At 51.5% G+C, this 21,191-nt stretch overlaps 1 protein-coding gene across 1 annotated transcript in view; it reads right to left on the reverse strand.

Annotated features, from left to right (window-relative positions):
- kidins220a (kinase D-interacting substrate 220a) overlaps window positions 1-21,191 on the reverse strand; it is a 48,540-nt gene that overhangs the window by 19,338 nt on the left and 8,011 nt on the right. Inside the window, 17 exon segments of the mRNA XM_079752423.1 lie at window positions 8,249-8,411; window positions 9,293-9,437; window positions 10,963-11,051; window positions 11,524-11,761; window positions 13,236-13,376; window positions 14,229-14,414; window positions 14,885-14,985; window positions 15,319-15,470; window positions 15,857-16,022; window positions 16,501-16,680; window positions 17,025-17,189; window positions 17,566-17,743; window positions 18,078-18,176; window positions 18,333-18,431; window positions 19,327-19,425; window positions 19,734-19,931; window positions 20,239-20,337. Of these exon segments, the coding sequence (XP_079608549.1) occupies window positions 8,249-8,411; window positions 9,293-9,437; window positions 10,963-11,051; window positions 11,524-11,761; window positions 13,236-13,376; window positions 14,229-14,414; window positions 14,885-14,985; window positions 15,319-15,470; window positions 15,857-16,022; window positions 16,501-16,680; window positions 17,025-17,189; window positions 17,566-17,743; window positions 18,078-18,176; window positions 18,333-18,431; window positions 19,327-19,425; window positions 19,734-19,931; window positions 20,239-20,337 (2,498 nt within the window).

The following is a 21,191-nucleotide window of genomic DNA, read 5'->3' on the forward strand; positions in this document are numbered from 1 at the left end:
ATGTTCTCTGTACGCTCTAAACCCAGACATATTTCATTGATTTGAATCAAATGCTGCAAGAAATGTTCTTCCCTCCCTTCTCCCCCCCCCCCCCCCTTTCCCCCCTCCCCCACTCTCACCCGATCCGTCTTTGTCTCTCGCTGCCTTCCCCCTCTCTCCCCCCCTAAGCTTTGCTGGATTTCGGGGCAGTACCAACCAATGAGAGAAATGTACGGCGGTGGCGTCTGCTTTCCATATACATCTGCGGCCGTTAAGTCTGCGTAATTGCGCGCTGCTATGTTTGAGCCGGACCTCTGAGTCCCTGCGCCAACCACAGAGACGAGCCGGGCTAATGGGAAACACACCAGGCTGATAAAACTCCCCGGCAGCCCCGGCGTGATTGGCCCGTCGGGCGCGGGACCCGGCATGCTTGCTCCAAAACCTTGATTAAACTCATGTGCGATGTGTGTGCGCACACACAAAAACAACACAAGAACTCAGCCACTCCGTTCCAGACCCCGAAAACCTGAGCTGAACCCTCGGTTCAGAACAGCCCCCGGCCCCGTTCAGGGAAAGTATGACCAGGCTGCAAACCTCAAGCAGTCTGATTTATGAACAGGGAGGGATGCTGTGAGGGTCCTGAACCAGGAGTATCCAACAGTGAAGTCGACGCGTCTAGGGGCTAGAGGGGGGCTATGTGAGGGCTAATCACAAACGGAGAGAGGCGTTCTGACACTAATTGAGCCATGGAGGAGCTGTGGTGGGCTAATGGCGCTGAAGGCCAGTTAATATCATATCATTTCATGGCGTGGAGGAGGAGGAAGAGGAGGAGGAGAGCAGGAAACAGATCTGCTTTATGTACGCTATGTGTCTGGGATGGATTATCTAACTCCAAGGAGAAGTGGTGATGAACCTCATCGTTACAAGCCAAGCAAAGCCCAATGCGTGACCAGGGAGCAGACCTCAACAAGTACGCCCTCATCAGAGTCATAGCATAAAAGACAGGACAGGCTGACCTTTAGAAAGATGAATTGAGGTTAGATAATATCTTAAACATGAGATCCACTGAGGAAGGGAGAGGGGAGGGGGAGTTTATTCCAAAACGTGGGTACATTTTTGTACTCCTTTTTATTTCATTCCTCAATGTCCTGAATACTCGGCCAGCAGGGGAAATCTTGGTAGGCGCCTGCGATTCAGGGAACCTTTTCAGCGATGAAACCGCATCATTCCAGACAACTTAGCAGGCAAATCTGATAGCTGAAATCCTTAAGCTGTACGCCGACTGGCCGCTCCACCGTGCCCAGAATGAAAAGCTTCTTTAAAACTGAGATACCCGTGCTCTTTCTCACGGCCTGGAGACACAGCGTAGCCTCAAACACACACACACACATACACACACACACGCACACACGCAGACACGCACACACACACACACACACACACTCTCGTATGACTTCCTGCCTGGTACGACATTAAAACAGTATGCAGACACTGCAAACAAAGACGCAAATGGTTCCACAGCCACTATTAACATAACGTTTATCTTAGCAGTTAATCAAGTTTCAGTTTCTCTGTACAGTTTCTCTGAGTGGGTGATCAAATAAATACCTAAACTGAACTTAACTGCCATATGATAAAATAAACAAACAACAAAACAGACCCGGATAAATCTTTATTGAGAACAGAAATGTGATAAACATCTGAAGACAGACAAACACACACACACACACACACACACACACACACACACACACACACACACACACACACACACACACACACACACACACACACACACACACACACACTAACGAAACACACACACACCCACAGGTCGATAAACAAAACCACAACTGTCAGAACACGTTAATTCACCACGCGACTGTATCTATAGGCACAAATGTGGGCCAACATGCTCTTTTTATGGACTACTAGTTACCACTGTTGGACCGGTTTAAAACAAATACTTTTGGGTTTCCCTGCGGCCCAAAAAATTTACATTTCTGACTTTCTGACAGAATTCTGCTGTCCATCATCTTGGGACAGGTCCATGTTTTTCATATTGAATCCATAAATGCTAGCCTGGTTATTCTAAATCCACATTAAAGGTGTTCATGTGATCATGCCTCTCAGTCTAATCCTGCCGGAGCTTAGCAGCAGGAATGAAAAGGGCTTTAAGGATTTGCTTACAAAGAATGCTCTTGTTGAGTTCACTTGACAGAATACACGCACACAAACTTCAAATTGTTTAACTTGTAATACTAGTGTGTACATAACATCGAAATTGACACATTTTTGCAACAGCGTGGAGATGCAGGGTAGGCTCTGTCTCTCACACGCACGCACACACACACACACACACACACACACACAGTGTGGACGGTGTGGTTTGTGACCAGTGCTCAGTGGGGGTTTGGTGATGGGGGAGGAGGGGGAGCCTGATTCACGCGTTAGTCACCAATGTCATGCAAACACCTGAGGGCTTGAGGATCAACAATGTAGGCCTAGAGCAAACACGTGCACCCACACACACCCACACTTCTCAGCAAATTAACAAACACACACACCTAGGACGCCACCCTAAATACACACAGACAGTGGTCACAACAGCAGCAGCAGATTACTGGTTTCCCTCTGAAAACACAAACAGCATAACAGCCAAGGGGCCTGACAGTGCAGTGTGTGAGCATTATAGGTGTGTGTGTGTGTGTTGGTCTGAATGTATGTATATAGGTGTGTGTGTGTGTGTGTGTGTCCCTCCCCCGGGGGCCTGCAGCCACACCTGATACAAGCAAACCCCCGCCCCCTCTGGGTTTCACCCAGCAGGTGAGAGCAACCACATGATGCTGCCCCAACCCCCCGCCTGACCTCCACCACACACACACACACTCTGCCTGGAATCCACCAATCAGAGATCCCACTCCAACCCCAACCTCCTCCACCTCCTCCGTCCTGTCTCCTCCCTCCCTCCACCCCCACCTGGGCTCCACTGCCCTCAGCACTGCTCAGGGTCCGCTGTCCCTCCGTCAACACATGACCACCAGCAGCTGGGTGGGGGCTGGTGACCCAGTGTGTGTAGGCTAAATAAAGAAGGTGTCTCCCCCGGTGAGGAGGGGGAGGAAAGCTGTGGGAGGAGGGGGTATGTTTGCCTCTTCGCCGCCTTTGTTTATTTGATTTGATTGCCTTTTAACAAATTCAGGGGTGCTTTAGGGCGGCTCGGAGAGTTCGTTTTTTTTCTGTTGAGATCCGTCTCTCCAGGTCCGGACGGGGCAGCAGAGACAGAGGCAGACAGAGAGACATGAGGACCAGGCTATAGAGACAAACAGAGAGACATGAGGACCAGGCTATAGAGACAGACAGAGAGACATGAGGACCAGGCTATAGAGACATACAGACATGAGGACAAGGCTGCAGAGACAGACAGAGAGACATTAGGAGGACCAGGACTGTTCTACAGTTCATCTGGTGTGAGGCTGGAGACCGTGTATACACCTGAACAACAGCCAGAGGAATAAGAGAGTCTTCTCACAAGAGGGCAGACGAAGTTCAGAAGTATTCATCCGATGAGAACAAATGGATCCTGCCAGTTTTTTGAGAAACTCAAGAGCTTCTCTGTAAGAGCAGCCTGTGCTTTTATTCCAGCGCTTTTATTATTACACGTTATTGCGACCAAATTACAATAATTGTGCCGATTAAAGGAGTGCTGAATGACGAGGGTGTCATCTTAATGTTTTAGTGCTCGGGACAGGAGTCTCTCTAATTAAGGCTGCACAGCAGCCTTGCACACACACAAACACACGCAAACACACACACACACAGTCACACACACACACACACACACACACAGCATCATTACTGGGTGTGTGTGTGCGTATGGAGGGTGGGGTCCGAGAAGCGGCTGGTTCTAACAGAGGGGCGGGTGTGCAGAGAAAGAACAGGATGCGAGAAGGAAGCGGGAAAAAAAAGCGAAGGAGAAGAAGGTAATTATTGGTGCAAAAAATAAGAAGTCCAGAAATAAGTCAGACTTCTAAGAACCTACATTAGCTCTCTTACTCTAGGTTTCCTGTGTGTTTGTGTGCGTGTGTGTGCGTGTGTGTACCAAGCTAAGCACTGCTTGCATCCTAGTATCTGATTAATTATACCGGTTCCCAGAGGACTCAGGGCATATGCTCCTACACTGTTGTCACAGCTCCGTGTGTGCGGGGGTGTGAGGAAAGCGGGTTTGGTGAGTAGAAATTGTGACAGATTTTCTGTGTTTATTTAAGTTTGTATACACATGTTGCATTGAGCGTGAATGTCATGCAAATGTATGTGTACACAAGTGTGTGTCTGTTGTGTGTGTGTGTGTGCGTGCATGCATGCATGCATGTGTGTGTGTCTGTGTGTGTGTGTGCATGCATGTTAGTGAAGAGAACATAATCAGGGGCCACGCCAGGAAAGAGTCCTGTGTGCAGCGGGGGTGGCCTGGCAGAGACAGGGCACCAGATGTCAGAGCTGGTTCAGACCCGGATCCTGGATCCAGGCTCTGGTCCCATGACCTGGACCCAGGGCCCAGACCCGACCCGGTGTGTGTGTGTATGCATGGTCGATGCTTGTCCGTGTCTGTGAGGTTGCTAAATTAAAGAAAACTCTTCTTCAGGTCACACACTTGTTTGGTTAAAGAACAAAATTGCAGATTTGTTGAAAAAAGAGGAACCAATCATGGTTCCTCTTCAAGGCATTCTCCATCAGATTGGTCTGGAGGCTGGAGCGGCGTCCCGCTAGAGGACTTAGCGCTCCGTGTTCTCTCCTCTGGTCGGTCCTGCTACTGAACTTCACAGGCCTTCACGCAGCGAGCCACTGCCAGGCCGAGCCGCTGAAAACAGCTTTTAGCCATTTTGAAAGCGCACTGTGAGAAATGCTGAAGAACACGATAGCAGCGCGTCTGAGGAGGCGGTATTTGCCCTGCTTGTGAAAGAGGAAGGCCCCCAGCCTCGCGCCAGCCGGCGCTGAAGAGAGGGCCTCCTGCCTCTTTAAATCTAAACCGCCGCCCCCGCCGCCCCCCCCCGTTCTTAGTAACCTCATTACACCAGCGTGTGTGATGTGTGTCTGGGGACGTACTCTGTTAAAGTGTTTCGTATTTATTTTTAAACACGAGCGGCATGTTTCTCAAGAACGCAGCCATCCCCCTCATCAGCTGTATAATCGATTCACACGACAACAGCAGAGTCCGATCGGAGGACCGCTGTTCAAACCCACCGAGGGGCTGGCGAAGGTTAGCTGTGCTGCGGCGCACTGAGCGTCCTGCAGAGGAAGAGCAGCCGCCATGGCGTGACTGCGATGCGCTGCGACAGTTGACCTATTAGGGGGCTGACTCACCCCGCGTTCGCTCCACCACTAAAACGCTCACTTAGCCATCAGCGCGTGGGGGGGGCAGCACCGCTCCTACAGGAGGACACGCACAGCGGTGCGAGATACACACATCCGTACCGCACAATCACACACACACACACACCCGTGCACGCCACGTACATACATACAAGCACGCACACACGCAAACACACACACACACACAGGCGCACACAAAAAACGCGTGAGCATTCACGCACACACACACACACACACACACAAGTGCACACACACACACAAGTTTCACCACAGAGATACAAACACACAGCCTCAACTGCCTTTTGGTTTGCTGCTGATAACAGACAAACTCAATCAGGCTAGCCTGGAGGCCGCAGCTCAGAATAACAGGCTGGCTCCGGCGTTCACATGGCCTCGTGGTGCGGGGGAATTCACGGATTAGTGCAGATTGTACTCAAGTTAGGTTTGAATAATCAAATAATAAGGTCGCTGAGCGTGGTTTCTCTTGGTTGAGCTGCATGGACACACTGTCTGACGTTTTGGGGGGGGGGGGGGGGGGGGGGGGGACATTGGGAGGAAGGAGAGGACTCTCTGGTTGGGAGGAAGGAGAGGACGGAGAGGAAGGAGAGGAAGGAGAGGACTCTCTGGTTGGGAGGAAGGAGAGGAAGGAGAGGAAGGAGAGGAAGGAGAGGACTTTCTGTTGGGAAGGCAGGAGAGGACTCTCTGGGAGGAAGGAGAGCACTCTCTGGTTGGGAAGAAGGAGAGAGGAAGGAGAGGACTCTCTGGTTGGGAGGAAGGAGAGAGGAAGGAGAGGACTCTCTGGCAGGAAGGAGAGCACTCTCTGGTTGGGAGGAAGGAGAGGTCACTCTGGTGGGGAGGAGGAAGGAGAGGACTCTCTGGTGGGGAGGGAGGGGAGAGGAAGGAGAGGACTCTTTGGGAGGAAGGAGATGACTCTCTGGTTAGGAGGGGGCCAGAGAGAAGCTCAGCTCCAGCGAGTATCTCTCCAACGAGGAGTAAGAGAAGAGAACGAGGAGCAAAACATTAGAACAAGAGACGAGGACTCTCAGATCACAGGAACATAAAAAAGATGAAGAAAAGCTCAGAGCAAGCAGGGGGGATAGAAAGAGATGCAAGAGAGAGAGAGACGGGGTGGGGGTTTATCTGCTGCAGATCAGCGCCAGAGATAAGGGCTACAGGCAAGGCGTCCCTGTTTAGCCCCGTTTGAGGCTTCCTGTCATCATCATTAGGGCCGGTCCTTAGATGGCTGCGGCAGAAGCACCGCAGCCCTCTGCTCAGATAACCAGCGAGGGGGAGATAAGCCCGGGCAGGACCGTTGGTAACGAGCAGCGCGGCTGCAGCCGGCCTCACGCGAGGTCGACTGCAGCTCTGTGGTGGAGCCCAGCAGTGGACCACACTTGTCTACGTTAAACCGTTAGAACGTTCTTCTTCTCTTTCAACCAAACCGTTAGAATGTTTAAGCCTGGAGGAAAACCCTTGCTGCAGACAACGTTTAAGATGGAGTCACGCTCGAATGAGAAAAGACCTCCGATCCATATAGTGATAAAGAGAGGAAGCGCGTCGACGTGTTCTCATGTGTTCACCGACGAGGCCCTGCGGCGCCGACCGCTCCGCTCAAACCCTAAACGCTTGCGACAGCGTATAAACATCACTCTGGGACGCTATAGAAATAGCAAACCAGGCCAGGCGATGCCTGCGCATCCCCACTGAGGCTCTAGCAGTGGAGCACCGGGCTAACCAGTCAGGGTGCGTCGCTGTTAGCATCACAGAGTGCTTGGGTGTGTGTTTGCTGTTAGCAACACAAGAGCGATTGGGTGTGTGTGTGTGTGTGTGTGTGTTTGCTGTTAGAATTACAAGGAGCGATTGGGTGAGTGCATATGTGTGTGTTTGCTGTTAGCATTACACAAAGTGCTTGGAGGGGTGTGTGTGTGTATGTGTACATGTGTGTTTGTGTGAGCATCACGGGGAGCAATGGGGTGTGTGTTAGAGGAGAGGGGGGGTGCTTCTGACTCAGGCTGGCCGAGCGGCTGACAGTAAGCGCCTGTGACACTTCTCTGCCGCGGGAGTCCCAGGCGCTAGTGTATTGTGACAGAGTGCAACCTTTAAAGGCCAGCCACTGATGAACAACAGCTCCCAGATCAGACGGCCGGCCTGCTACCGCCCTCCACTTCTCATGCATGGCAACCGCCGCAGAAACAAACACGCTGTCGTCTGATGCTCTTTATCCTCCTACCGGCCGTGTTCGGGCCTGCCTCGGGGCCTGTGAAGCCTAACGTAAAGGCCCCATAAGTTGGAAGTGGCATTTAAAAAAGGCTGCTTTGAATCACTCACTAATGGGTTTTATATACAAACGGCTGATTTGTACACAATCACCATTTATATTGCGTATTATGATCAATTACAAGACCTCTTAATCTACGGCCTTTTGTGGTTTGGCTCCATGAGCCGCTGGCAGTGACTGTAAGACCAGTGTTCCCTGTGCTGAGATATAGAGCTTATGCTGCCATCTACTGACCATGTTTGATTGAAGCAGTTTTGAAGTGATAGAGAGAGTGATGGGCGATGCCATAGAACCAGAATTAAAGCAATAATGCACGCAAATATACAAAAGGATTGGTTTGACTAGAAACGTAAATACTTCCTTGCTTGATGGCAGGAGTATATCACAAGAAAGAATGAAATAATAAAAAAGAAAGAAATATGTGCTTTGGTTGCTTAGTTTGTACATCTCCCTGAAAGGTCACGGTAGGATGAGGAGATACAGAGTGAGTGAGTGAGTGAGTGAGTGAGTGAGTGAGTGGGTGAGTGAGTGAGTGAGTGAGTGAGTGAGTGAGTGAGTGAGTGAGTGAGTGAGTGAGTGAGTGAGTGAGTGAGTGAGTGAGTGAGTGAGTGAGTGTATGTGTACCTCTCGTAGATGCTCTTCAGAGAGACCTGGTCCGAGACGCCGTCGGTCTCCTCCAGGAACAGGATGATCCAGGACGTCCTGTAGGGCCACTCCTCCGTCAAGTTGATCCACGACGCCAGCCGGTCCCAGTTAAAGATGATCTGATTGGCCCTCAGCAGACGACCTACCAGGGACAGAGTAGAGGATTGGCTCTTGTGGGAACAACGATGAGGTAGGCCTCAAGCTGCAGCCCTACACTCTAATGTGTTTGTGTATGGGATGGATGCATGTATTCTACTAGTAGCGTTAAGTAATTTGCTCTAATCACCTCGTATCTTAAATACTTAAGAAGGGTTTGTGGAGTATTGTGTGTACTTTGGTGTAAAAACTTCGTAAACACAAATCAGACAATGTCTTTGAGCGATTACTGCGTCGGTAAGTCAGTGACTTCATGCCTGCTGCTGCCTGTGACAGCAGCACGGCCAGGGGCGTTACCTGATCGCGACCACGCTAGGCAATGGCCCCTAGCTACTGGTGAAGGTACCTTCCATTAACGACAAACTAAGACGTTGTAGAACATATGCTGTTGGAGCGAGTGCAAGTTCTTCTGTAAACTCCTAGACCTCGTCGAAATGAGAAACTTTCACAGAACGTTAAACAGAACGTTAAAGTAAAGAAGATGTACACTTCTTAAACACGCGCGTTGTTGGGAGCAGCGTGCCACATAAATGGCGACTGGTTTACTTCCAGTACGAATCAGGTATAAAAACCCTCAAAGTCCCCCTGGGTGGAGGTGGACCATCAGAGCCCATCTGGGTGGCGGTGGACCCCTCAGAGTCCATCTGGGTGGAGGTGGCCCCCTCAGAGTCCCCCTGAGGGGAAGTGGAACCTCAGTGTACCCCTGGGGGGAGGTGGAACCTCAGTGTATCCCTGGGGGGAGGTGGAAGCTCAGTGTACCCCTGGGGGGAGGTGGAACCTCAGTGTACCCCTGGATGGAGGATGAACCTCAGTGTACCCCTGGGTGGAGGTGGACGGGGAGGAGTGGGTGTAGCAGCGGTGCGTTACCCGTGACGGAGACGATGTTGAGCAGCCTCCTCATGGTCTGGGGGCTGATGTCGCTGAACCAGTCCTCGGTCACCAGCAGCTTGGTGAGGTCGAAGGACATCTGGCGCGTCAGCGTGCGCTGCATCTGACGCCGCCGGTACGTGTCCTGGGGAACCGAGGGCTCAATGTCACACTGCTGATATCAATATGGATTATTGATCATTAATAATCAGCTCATATCTTTTAGAGCCTGAACTCAGGGTTCAGGTCCCAGGAGGCTAGATGATATACAGTACATTTGAACCTATATAAGGAGTCTTTATGTATTCCAGCTCTATATTTTCCATTTCAGTGAGAAATGTCTATATTTTGGCAGTGAGGAGGACCGAGATGTTTCCCCTCCCTCTACGGACTGAGATGTTCCCATCGGGGCCATGAGGCAGAGTCTGGGTGTGAGTCTGGGTCTGGCTCCAGGCTCGTGACTCCGGTCTTGTGACCTCTCTGCTGCAGTGAGTCAGACCTGGAGAGGTGCACCGTGCAGAAGATATAGCAGACCACTAACACACACATGCTCATCACTGCCAGTAATTAGCAGGCTTTGAGTGAGAGGGGGTGAAACGACAGCATGTTGTTCTCTGATTAAAGGGGGTATGGTGGGGCGGGGAGTACACAAACAAACAAGACTGCGAGAGGGGGAGAGCGGGTCGGGGGGGGGGGGGGGGGGGGTGATGGCAGCAGAGACACTTAGGCCCCCGCCAGCAGCCCCTGGTGCCAGTGTTTTGTCACCAGACCCACCGCTGCTAAGCCCAGTCATTAGGCTGGGCCGCCGCAGCAGGGAGATAAACAGCCATTACATCAATTACCCCCGCTCTCAGGCCGCACAGCCAGGAACTCCCCGCCACCTCCCTTTATTACCCTGTCTCTCTCCCTCTCTCTCAACCCATCACTCTCTCAACCCGTCTCTCTCACACCCCGTCTCTCTCCCCCTCGCTCCATCACACCCTGTCTCTCTCGGATCTTGTCTCTCACAACCTGTCTCTCGCACACACTCCGTCTCTCCCACACCCCATCTCTCTCCCTCTCTCTCACACCCTGCCTCTCTTCCGCCACCCCTCCCTCACACCCTGTCTCTCTCTCACACACCCTGTATCTCTCTCACACCCTGTCTCTCTCCCTCTCTCTCCTTCTCTCTCTCTGACACCCCGTCTCTCTTTCCCTCACTCTCTCGCCGTCTCCCTCTCTCTTTTCACACCCTGCATATCTCTCCGTCGCCCTATCTTTCACCCTGTGTCTCTCTCTCCCCCTGTCTGTATATCTTGGGGTGTATGAGAAGGTTATACGGGGTCAGAAGAGTTCTCCTCCCTTGCTTTGTCTGCAGCCCTCCTCACTACAGGGCTGAAGTGATCAACAGGCTGCTGAAATCAGTGTTTTCTATTTAGCTAGCGTGCGACGCGCCGAGATAGCTAGGGTGGGGTTGGAAGAGCTTACCCATTCCATGTCATGTAGCGCTATGTTTTGTCCAGTAATTTATGACCAGCATTGTGTTTGCTGTTGTTCATCGGTAATGCCCCTGAGAGTCTCCCTGGAGGTCATGCTGTGTTTACGAGTGTCTCCTCTGTTCTGCGGGTGAGTGTATATCATAAGGTCTAAATACGGGGAGGAAGAGAAAGGCTTTGTGTGTTTTCATTTACTCTGCGGTTTAAGGCGTTCTTGCTGCCAAACTTGGCCTGGTCTGTGATGCTGCTCTGGGACAGCTTCCGGTCCATGTCCTCCATCAACCCTGGAGACGAGGAAGAGAACGGGTAGAGTCCCAGAAGTAGAGAACGGAGGAAAACACAAGGTCAGCAATAATTCTGTTACTACCAAAGCAAATGGTATATGAAGTCTTGTTGTTACATGTGCTTAAGTGTGTCTGTCTGTCTGTCTGTCTGTCTGTCGGTGTCGATGTGTCTGTGTGTCTGTGTGTCTGTCTGTGTGTCTGTCTGTCTGTGTCGATGTGTGTGTCTGTCTGTGTGTGTGTTTTTCGGTCGGTGTGTGTGTCTGTGTCTGTGCTTAAATATATGTGTGCTTAAGTGTGTGTGTGTGTCCGTGTGTGCATCGGTGTCGGTGTGTTTCTGTTGGCGTGCGTGCGTGTCTGCGTGTTGAAGTGCACGTGTGTGTGTGTGTGTGTGTGTGTGTGTGTGTGTGTGTGTGTGTGTGTGTGTGTGTGTGTGTGTGTGTGTGTGTGTGTGTGTGTGGTCTCCCCCCCGTACCCTCAGCCGGCACCACGTCTCCGTTGGTGGGCGTGGCCATGCAGAGCTTCTTGGCGGAGCTCAGCCCCCGGCTGTTCAGGAAGACGGGCAGGTGGACGATGTTCCTCATGTAGTCGTGGCCGTTGATGTTGGAGTCCCGCAGGACGCTGTTCAGGTTCTGGTTGATGGCCTTGATGATGATGTGGGGGTCGCTGGCGAAGATGGAGATGAAGGGGCCCTTGGAGAACAGGACCCGCACCTGGGGGAGAGAGGGGGAGAAGGAGAGAGAAAGAGAGATGAAGGAGAAAGAGCACTGGTCACCATCTTGGAATCAACTGCGATGGCAATCAGACTGATCATACGTGAACGTTGTGACTGCTGTAGAACAACACCGGTTTCATCAACCATCGTTTTGAAAGTTTGATGTCAAGCAGCCTTACACACCCTTAACTGATCCAACCATGGGTCACTTCAGCCTCTAGCACCCATCCCTCTCATAATGCTAAGTATTATTTTTAAGTGCCAGGACGTACAACACACAACAGTTGCGTACATTAAGTGCCAACGGTTGCACGCTCAGGGAGGGGGGATTTCCACTGCGCTCTGTAAACACAACAACAAGCTCAGACCAAGCGGGATCCATGGCCTCGCTTATGAATGGAGATAACTGAGATGCTACGGTATCTTTGGATTAACACATAAAAACACTCATAATTTCGTTCTAATGATTTGATAGAATTTTACTTTAGAGACAGCCCGAGGGGCTCCCAGCGGCCTGCAGCAACAACTTTAAGAGTACTGATAGCAGCAGCTCACAATGAGAGGGTGGTTTGAGTTGGAGTGGAGGCCCTCAGACAGGGGAGGCTTTCATGAGGAGAAGCGCGAGGTGCTTTCCGGTAAGAGCAGATTCGATTAGTGTGCAGGACGCTGCCCCCACCGCTGGATTTACTCCAGCAAATAACAACATTTGCCAGAGGGAAATTCCATCCCAGCAGCTTTTAGAGGGGATCTGAACTGGTAGGGGGCCGGTTGGGCCCGCTGTGAAGACACTCTAGGGAGGGGGCCCCTCTAGGAGCCTGCCTGACCTGGGGAAGCGGCCCCTGTAGAAGCCTTTCTGAGCTGGGGAGGGGGCCCCTGTTGGACCCTGTCTGAGCTGGGGAGGGGTGCCCGGTAGGACACTGTCTGAGCTTTGGAGGGGTGCACGGTAGGAGCCAGACTGAGTTCGAGATGGGGGCCCTGTAGGAGCCTGTCTTAGGCTCCGGCTCTATTTCAGGCATTGAAATATATTATATAAAAATATTTGTTTGGAAAGCCTAATGATCATTCAAAGCATTCATAGCCAGCTATGAATTGGGGCGAGCACTGCTAAATATTGAACAACAATACAGATCAAAATGCTGGTTGTAGTTAGGATTGGCTTGGCTTCAGACGATCCTCATTCCAGCAGAGCGCAGCCTGGAGACTGGCCAATCAGGGATCAATTTATGCTTTTAAGTCCATGATTTTCTCTCGGATATTGAATGATGTCTTCATTATATTTTAAATGCCGGTTGGTCCAATTTGATCAGGGTTATTTTTTATTTTGATGATTTTGGTTGTGTTTTTTCAGTGTTTGGGCTCTTGGCCAGGCCCTTACTGTAAGAGAGGATATGTTCTCAATTGTCTTCTTTAAGATCGGTTGAACTGAAAAAGAAATGTCCTAAAATAACACACAAGACAAGATGTCCGCTGACCGTGTCCAGCATCTGCAGCACGCGGTCCTGCTCGCAGGCGTCCAGCCCGTCGATGATCACCGCCATGCGCGTCTGGTTCTCCGTGAAGCCGTCGATGGTCTTGGCCATCTTGGACATCAGCTCCACCTCCTGCTTGAGAACCTAGAGGGGGAGAATTTGTTTACGGAAGCAAGTGGTAAACAGCTCCTCCTCATAACCCCTCTCCCGTGCTCCCCCTCTCATGTGTCTCCCCCTCTCCTCTCCCATGTCTCCCCCTCTCATGTGTCTCCCCCTCTCCTCTCCCGTGTCTCCCCCTCTCATGTGTCTCCCCCTCTCCTCTCCCATGTCTCCCCCTCTCATGTGTCTCCCCCTCTCCTCTCCCGTGTCTCCCCCTCTCATGTGTCTCCCCCTCTCCTCTCCCATGTCTCCCCCTCTCATGTGTCTCCCCCTCTCCTCTCCTGTGTCTCCCCCTCTCCTGTGTCTCCCCCTCTCCTCTCCTGTGTCTCCCCCTCTCCTCTCCCGTGTCTCCCCCTCTCCCATGGTTCCCCCTCTCCCGTGTCTCCCCCTCTCCCGTGGTTTCCCCTCTCCCGTGTCTCCCTCTCTCCTGTGTCTCCCTCTCCCGTGTCTCCCCCTCTCGTGTCTCCCCCTCTCCCGTGTCTCCCCCTCCCCCCTGGTTCCCCCTCTCCCGGTCTCCCTCTCCCGTGTCTCCCCCTCTCCCGTGTCTCCCCCTCTCCTGTGTCTCCCTCTCCCGTGTCTCCCCCTCTCATGTCTCCCCCTCTCCCGTGTCTCCCCCTCTCCCCTGGTTCCCCCTCTCCCGGTCTCCCTCTCCCGTGTCTCCCCCTCTCCCGTGTCTCCCCCTCTCCTGTGTCTCCCTCTCCCGTGACTCCCCCTCTCGTGTCTCCCCCTCTCCTGTGTCTCCCCCTCTCCCATGGTTCCCCCTCTCCCATGGTTCCCCCTCTCCCGTGGTTCCCCCTCTCCTGGGTTCCCCCTGGGGCTCCCCCTCTCCCTTGGTACCTTCATGAAGCCTTCGCTCTTGAGCGCATTCAGGTTGTTGGCGGCGCGGTGCAGCCTCTTCCTCTGGGAGTTGAGGACCGAGTCGGCCACCTGCCACCAGGTCCTGACGTTGAGCAGCAGGGCAAGGCCCACCACGCTGGCCATGCCGATCAGCACCGCGTTCACCGTCAGGTTCGGCGGGTCCACCTGAGGGTCAGCAGCCAATCACAGCGGGTCAAGACGCAGTCGTACCGAGAGTCCAGAGCTGGGACATATTCCACTGGGAACCACAGACAGCAGTAAATCTGCTGATCATCGATCCGATAAAAGTCTCAAACTCTGATCTGAGCACATGGAGAGAATGGAGGAGAGGGGATGTGTAGTATGGGGGTCTTAAGAAGTTATAATATGATTAAATTCAACTGGACAAACCACGTCATCTCTTAGGCAATATGAGGCAAGTATTACACATGCAGCTCGAAAACAAAAACACCCCTAATAGGATTTAGGAGTGAGTGATTCAACCTCTCATTGGGAATGCAGCCCAACACTCTTTAAAGATGTATACTACTCTCACTGTGCCGTCTTCCCCTCGCTATAACCCGCTCCTCCTCCTCCTCCACCTCCTCCTCCACCTCCTCTTCCTCTTCCTCCTCCTCTTCCTCAGGGGGACCTACCTTGAAGATGGCAAGCAGGGCGAGGCCGGTGAGCAGACAGCCCAGCGCCACGACGAACAGCACGAAGGACGGCACGCAGCACGTCTTCTTCCACTTCTTACCTGGGGAGGAGAAGAAGGTGACAGGAATACACAGAATAGGTGGCAGCGCCAGAAGCCTTTTCTTAGAGGATTAAGGGCGGCAGGTCCATTTGAGTGTGAGTTGAAGGCATTAGGATAAGCTAAGGATGCAGTGAAAGAGGCGTGATCCTACTCAAGCACACGTCGTGTCAACATTTATGTAGTAAATGTAATGCACACGTTTGGTACTTTTCGGCTAAATGTGGGCGACGCAGCAGCAAACAAGGCGTGTCGTAGCTAGTAACACACACACTGAGTTACACCATAAGTGCATGTGGACTGTGTGTTGGGGTGGAGGGTCAGGATGAGTCTCACCTTGGATGTCATCGTTCTTGAAGACCCTGAAGAGCCTGGTGGCCATGAAGCCAAACTCCCGCTCGCAGGCGTCAGAGAGGGTGGCGACCATCTCCGCCATGGAGGTCTCCCCCCCCACGCTGGACAGCCGGTTGTAGTCGGTGAAGAGGAACCTGTTGGCGTGGCGACACACAGACGATGGGGTCAGAGGCCCGGTTTCAGGGGTGAGAGGTGGGGGCATTATCAGGGTCTAACCCGAAGCCAATCCCCCCAGGGCTGTCGAGTGAACTCGTGACAAAAATGTTCCTATTGATCCTACTCTGGATGATGTATTTAATTAATATAGATAAAAAGAGATATAGATTGGAGAGAGAAGTTTAGTTTATTAATGCAATAAATAATAATAATGTCAATCTTAAATATGGACTTCCTTAAATCAAATCGTTGCGCTAGTGTGTTTTTGCATAGCATAGTGTGTGAGTGCGTGCGTGCGTGAGTGCCAAGTGTGTGTGCGTGCGTGAGTGTGTGTGTGCGTGTGTGTGTGTGTGAGGGTCCTCACCTGACGGGCAGGGCGCGGGTGGTCTGCTCTGGCAGCTCGGGCGGGTTGACGAACATGAGTTTGAGCAACAGCTCCAGGTAACCCACCTGGCGGGCAAGCCGCGTGCTGATCACCCACGCCCAGTTCCAGCTCTCGCCCTCGCGCCGGCCCCCGAAGAATACCAGCACTGCAGGGGGCAGGGGGACGATCAGCACATCACTCACACAGTGACAGATGAGGTCATCGTGACAGATGAGGTCATCACATTACAGATGAGGTCATCATTACAGATACGGCAACCAATTAGAGTCAAGTCAGTCAACTGCAGGTGAGGCGGTCGCCTGTGATTGGCCGCTGCGCTACTTGACGGTGTTCGGGTTCAGCTCTCATGGTCTCATGTTCTATTGTTGCGTTATGCTGCCCTCTAGTGGGCACAGCATGACTGACTAAAATTAAAATTGCCGTCATAGTTATTTTCCATTCCATCATTGTGAACCTGCACATTTTTATGCCCATTTTAAGATTGTATATCAACATTGTTCTACGTTTTACTATTTTAATAAGCATTATTATAGGCATAATCGGAGGAATTTCGTTGTTCCTATCCGGTATCGGAACAACTCTACCAGAGACACCGCCCGCGGAGCCACACCCCTCCGGCTCACCGAAGAAGATGTAGAGCAGGGCAAGGAGGCTGAGGGAGACGGCGATGGCGAGCTTTGGGTCCCCCGTGAATCCCAGGACCAGCGCCACGGAGCCGCACAGCAGGAGGGTGAGGAAGACCACCAGCCAGGAGAACTGGAACAGGGGCTCGATCTGCTGCCCCGCAAACGTCTTCATCTCGTCTGGGGGGCCAGGGACATGGGGAGGGAAGGGGCTTTAGTGCATATGCATTCATCTTCAAGTCATCTTACTACTACGCTTACTACTCTGACATGATATCATACAGGATCTCTCAAATAAATGCTTAACCAATTATTTTATATCGATAGATACACACACACACACACACACACACACACACACACATACTTCTTCTTTTGCTTTTTTATCAATTATCAATTAAATGTGTTTTTATTATTATCTTTTCCCGGTAGTAAGGAGGAACTATGAACACTGCCCATTGGACCACCCTCTCTGGAACAACCCTCCCATCCCCGGCTGGGACCGGCCTGAGTCTCTCTCTCACCCTCCAGCTTCTTGAGCAGGAAGGACTTGCCGCTGCCCCACTGGGCGTACAGCCCCACACAGATGGGCGGCTGCATGGTGGGCTCGCTCAGAATGTCCGCCAGGGCGCTGCTGTACAGGTCGTAGCCCAGCATGTCCCCGTCCGACTCAGATGGGGACAGGTGCTCTGGAAGGGGGGTGGGAGAGGGGGAGGGAGGGAGGAGGGGGAAGAATGGAGGGGGAGGGAAGGAGGGGGAAGGATGGAGGAGGTGAGGGAGAGGGGGAGGGAGAGGGAGGGATGGAAGAGGGATGAAGGAGGGGGGGGAGAGAGGAGGGGGAGGGGGAGGGTCAGGGGGAGAGGAGGACGAATGAGGGGGAGGAAGGAAGGAGGGGTTAAGAAAAAAGAAGTGTAGAAGATAAGAGAGGTAGAGAGAGAGAGCATGGTGGATGGGACGAAATGAAGGAGGAACAGATGCACAGGGAAGGCAAGGACAAGATCAGTTAAGAAACAAGCACCATAACTTCTTCTCATTCCAAATGTTTCAGAGGCCCTCTGCTCTTACTGGCTCCGAAGATCTGCGTGAGGATGCTCTTCTGGTGAGTGCAGTCGATGTTGTAGGGCGTCTCCCCGGCCTTGTTGGGCCGGTACAGCAGGCGGCCATCTTTAGGGTTCCTCAGCAGCAACTCGGCAAGCTTACGGCTACGCCCCCTGATGGCGATGTGAAGGGGCGTGTCTCCTTTCTGTAGAACACACAGAACCAAAGGCAATAGAAGAGACGGTGAACTGATATTGAACATGCAAAGCATCCTTAGGTGTTTTGCACTTATATTCCAACTATTTTCACCTTTAACCTATCACAATTTTGTTCTTTTTTAACATTAAAAAGCCAAGTATAAAAAACAATTTGATACAATGATAGAACAAAATCAGAAATTTGTAGTTCATAATCCAATACGTTACGTAAAAGAAAAATTGAGACCCAGATGGAGGCATGTCATGCTATAGTCAGAACCCACCACACTCATATCTTTACTACAGTAGTCATCAGAAAAGTGAGGGTATTCGGAGGACTACCTTGTCCACCGCGGACACCTTGGCCCCCTTATCCAGCAGCAGCTCCACCACCTCAATGTTCCTCATCTTGGTGGCTTTGATGAGGGGAGTCTCTGCCTCCTGGGACACACACACACACACACACACACACACACACAGTGAGTGTATAGCTGGCTTTAGCTGCTTACATCCAAGTCACTTAATGTGTTTATTTTATTCTTGCCTAAAGGAGGATGAGGAGGAATGAAGAGTGTTGTGTGTTTCCCAGGGGATTACCTTAGTGCAGCTCTCTGTGTCTGGGTTACACTGCAGGATGTCTCTGACCATGGTGGCGTTGCCTTTCTCCACCGCCCAGTAGAGGGCGGTCTTCCCATCCTGGGAGGAGATGGAAGACGGTTCGACATTAAGACCAATGATGACACAGTACAACAAGGGCCCATAGAAAATATCTGGCTACCAATGGGTTCATCTTGTTAGAATACATTTTAAAAAAACAAGGTACATTAAAAAGGTAGAAAAATACTTAATTATAATAATAAAAACTCTATAGATAAAATTGCGTTAGGCTCGTAGCATAATTGCTAAGTCATATTTTGAGGTTTATCTTTTATTTACCGTAAAAGAAGCCTAAGTCAAATAGATGACTTATGCAGATAGAGATTATGGAATGTAAAAAACATTCAAATTGGCTTAGGATATAGCCAATAAGGCAAAGTGAATCAGCAGCATTAGGAGGGTAGAGTTAGGTTAGATAGTTAACGATGGTTAACTATCTAACCTTTTTGCATAACCACCCAGCAGCGGCGCTGAGTGATATCTGAGGTGCACTATGTGACACATGGGAGGGATCAGGACATAGAGCTGGTTGACTGGTAACCGGGAGGTTGCTAGTTTGATCCCCGGCTCCTCCTAGCGTCGAGTGTCCCTGAGCAAGACACGGCGCTGTGTGAATGTGTATGTGTGCATGAATGGTTGTATTTGAGCCAATATTTGAAGCGCTTTGAGTGCCCATTGTTTCGAAAGGTTTATTTTGCAGGGCTGAATGCAGTGGCGCTAGCCGTCCACCGGGGGCGGCACACCACTGGGGCACGCATGCATCCTTATTTTAACATTTGATTTATTGTTTAAAAAGAAGAAAGTGTGAACCCAGGAGGAAAGGTCAGAGACATAGTGACATTGATACTGGGAGCAGTGCTGGTGTGTGATACAACCAAGCTCCCAGTCTCCATCCCAGTGGACTCAGATCTAGCAGGGCGGGGTCAGGACTCACCTGGCCGCGGACGTCGATGTCGGCGTATTTGTTCAGCAGGGCTCGGACGATCTCGACATGGCCTCCTCTGACAGCTCCGATCAGCATGGTCTCCCCACTCTGGAGGCAAGGACAGAGAGGACACGTTACACCCAGTTAGACACCCACATCCCATTTTAAGAGGTCTGATATTAGACTCAGTGATGGATTGTTGCTAGGGGGTCTGATATTAGACTCAGTGTTGTGGTCTCACATCCCATTTAAAGGTTATGGTTAAGAGGTCTGATATTAGACTCAGTGTTGTGCTCTCAAATCCCATTTAAAGGTTAAGGTTAAGGGGTCTGATATTAGACTCAGTGTTGGGTCTCCCACATCCCATTTAAAGCTTGTTAAGGGTTAAGTGTGGGGTCGTTGTTGAGGGGTCTCACCCGGTCTGGGATGTTGACGTAGGTGCCTGCGTCTAGCAGGTCTTGGACGATGCCGGTGTGGCCTTCCTTGGCTGCGATGGCGAGGGCCGTGTTGCCGTCCTTGTCCGTCATGTTGACATTGGGGTTCCTCTTCAGTAGCTCCTTCACCACGTCCGTGAAGCCCCCCTTCACGCCCACGATCAGCGCCGTCATGGAGTTCTGAGGAGACCGCAGGGCGGTTACAGCCTGTAGTAAGCTTCACTAGAAACTATCTGTTCATAACATCTTAGCATTTAACTATGTTTCACTGGTGCAGATGTTTTAGAAGTCAACAGAAAATGAGGGTGAGGCTGGACCCTCTCATAGCAAACAGAAGTTCATGTGTCATTTTTTAATGCATGCCTATGGTTTTTATGGAAGGAAATGGATGCTTAACTAAACAGTAGGTACCAAAAATACAGATCAGTGAGTACGCTCTGAACGAGCAGCAGAGACTGAACAGACCACATGATGGGGAACAACATACCGCCCCCTCCTGGTCCACATCCGCTCCGTTGGCCAGCAGGTGCATGACGCTGTCGTAGTGGCCCTTCCTGGCCGCCCATATCAGGGGGGTGGTGCCGTACTGAGGAGAGGACCAGAGGGAGTCATCCACAGGACACAGGCCTGGCTCATGGTTTCACTTCAACAGGTCTATCCAGATCCTTAATAGAACAATTAAGATAAACCAAAAACAGGCCCTTATGGGTCCTTATAAAGGTGGAGGGTGAGGTACCTTATCTGTCCTCATGAAGGTGGAGTGTGAGGTACCTTATGGGTCCTCATAAAGGTGGAGTGTGAGGTACCTTATGGGGCCTCATAAAGGTGGAGTGTGAGGTACCTTACGGGGCCTCATAAAGGCTGAGTGTGAGGTACCTTACGGGGCCTCATAAAGGCTGAGTGTGAGGTACCTTATGGGACCTCATAAAGGTGGAGTGTGAGGTACCTTATGGGTCCTCATAAAGGTGGAGTGTGAGGTACCTTATGGGACCTCATAAAGGTGGAGTGTGAGGTACCTTATGGGTCCTCATAAAGGTGGGGTGTGAGGTACCTTATGGGACCTCATAAAGGTGGAGTGTGAGGTACCTTATGGGTCCTCATAAAGGTGGGGTGTGAGGTACCTTATGGGACCTCATAAAGGTGGAGTGTGAGGTACCTTATGGGTCCTCATAAAGGTGGGGTGTGAGGTACCTTATGGGACCTCATAAAGGTGGAGTGTGAGGTACCTTACGGGGCCTCATAAAGGCTGAGTGTGAGGTACCTTACGGGGCCTCATAAAGGCTGAGTGTGAGGTACCTTATGGGGCCTCATAAAGGCTGAGTGTGAGGTACCTTATGGGGCCTCATAAAGGTGGAGTGTGAGGTACCTTATGGGGCCTCATAAAGGTGGAGTGTGAGGTACCTTACGGGGCCTCATAAAGGCTGAGTGTGAGGTACCTTA

The sequence above is a fragment of the Pollachius pollachius genome (genome assembly GCF_949987615.1).
Source record: "Pollachius pollachius genome assembly, chromosome: 15".
In the NCBI taxonomy this organism is placed as follows: Eukaryota; Metazoa; Chordata; class Actinopteri; order Gadiformes; family Gadidae; genus Pollachius; species Pollachius pollachius.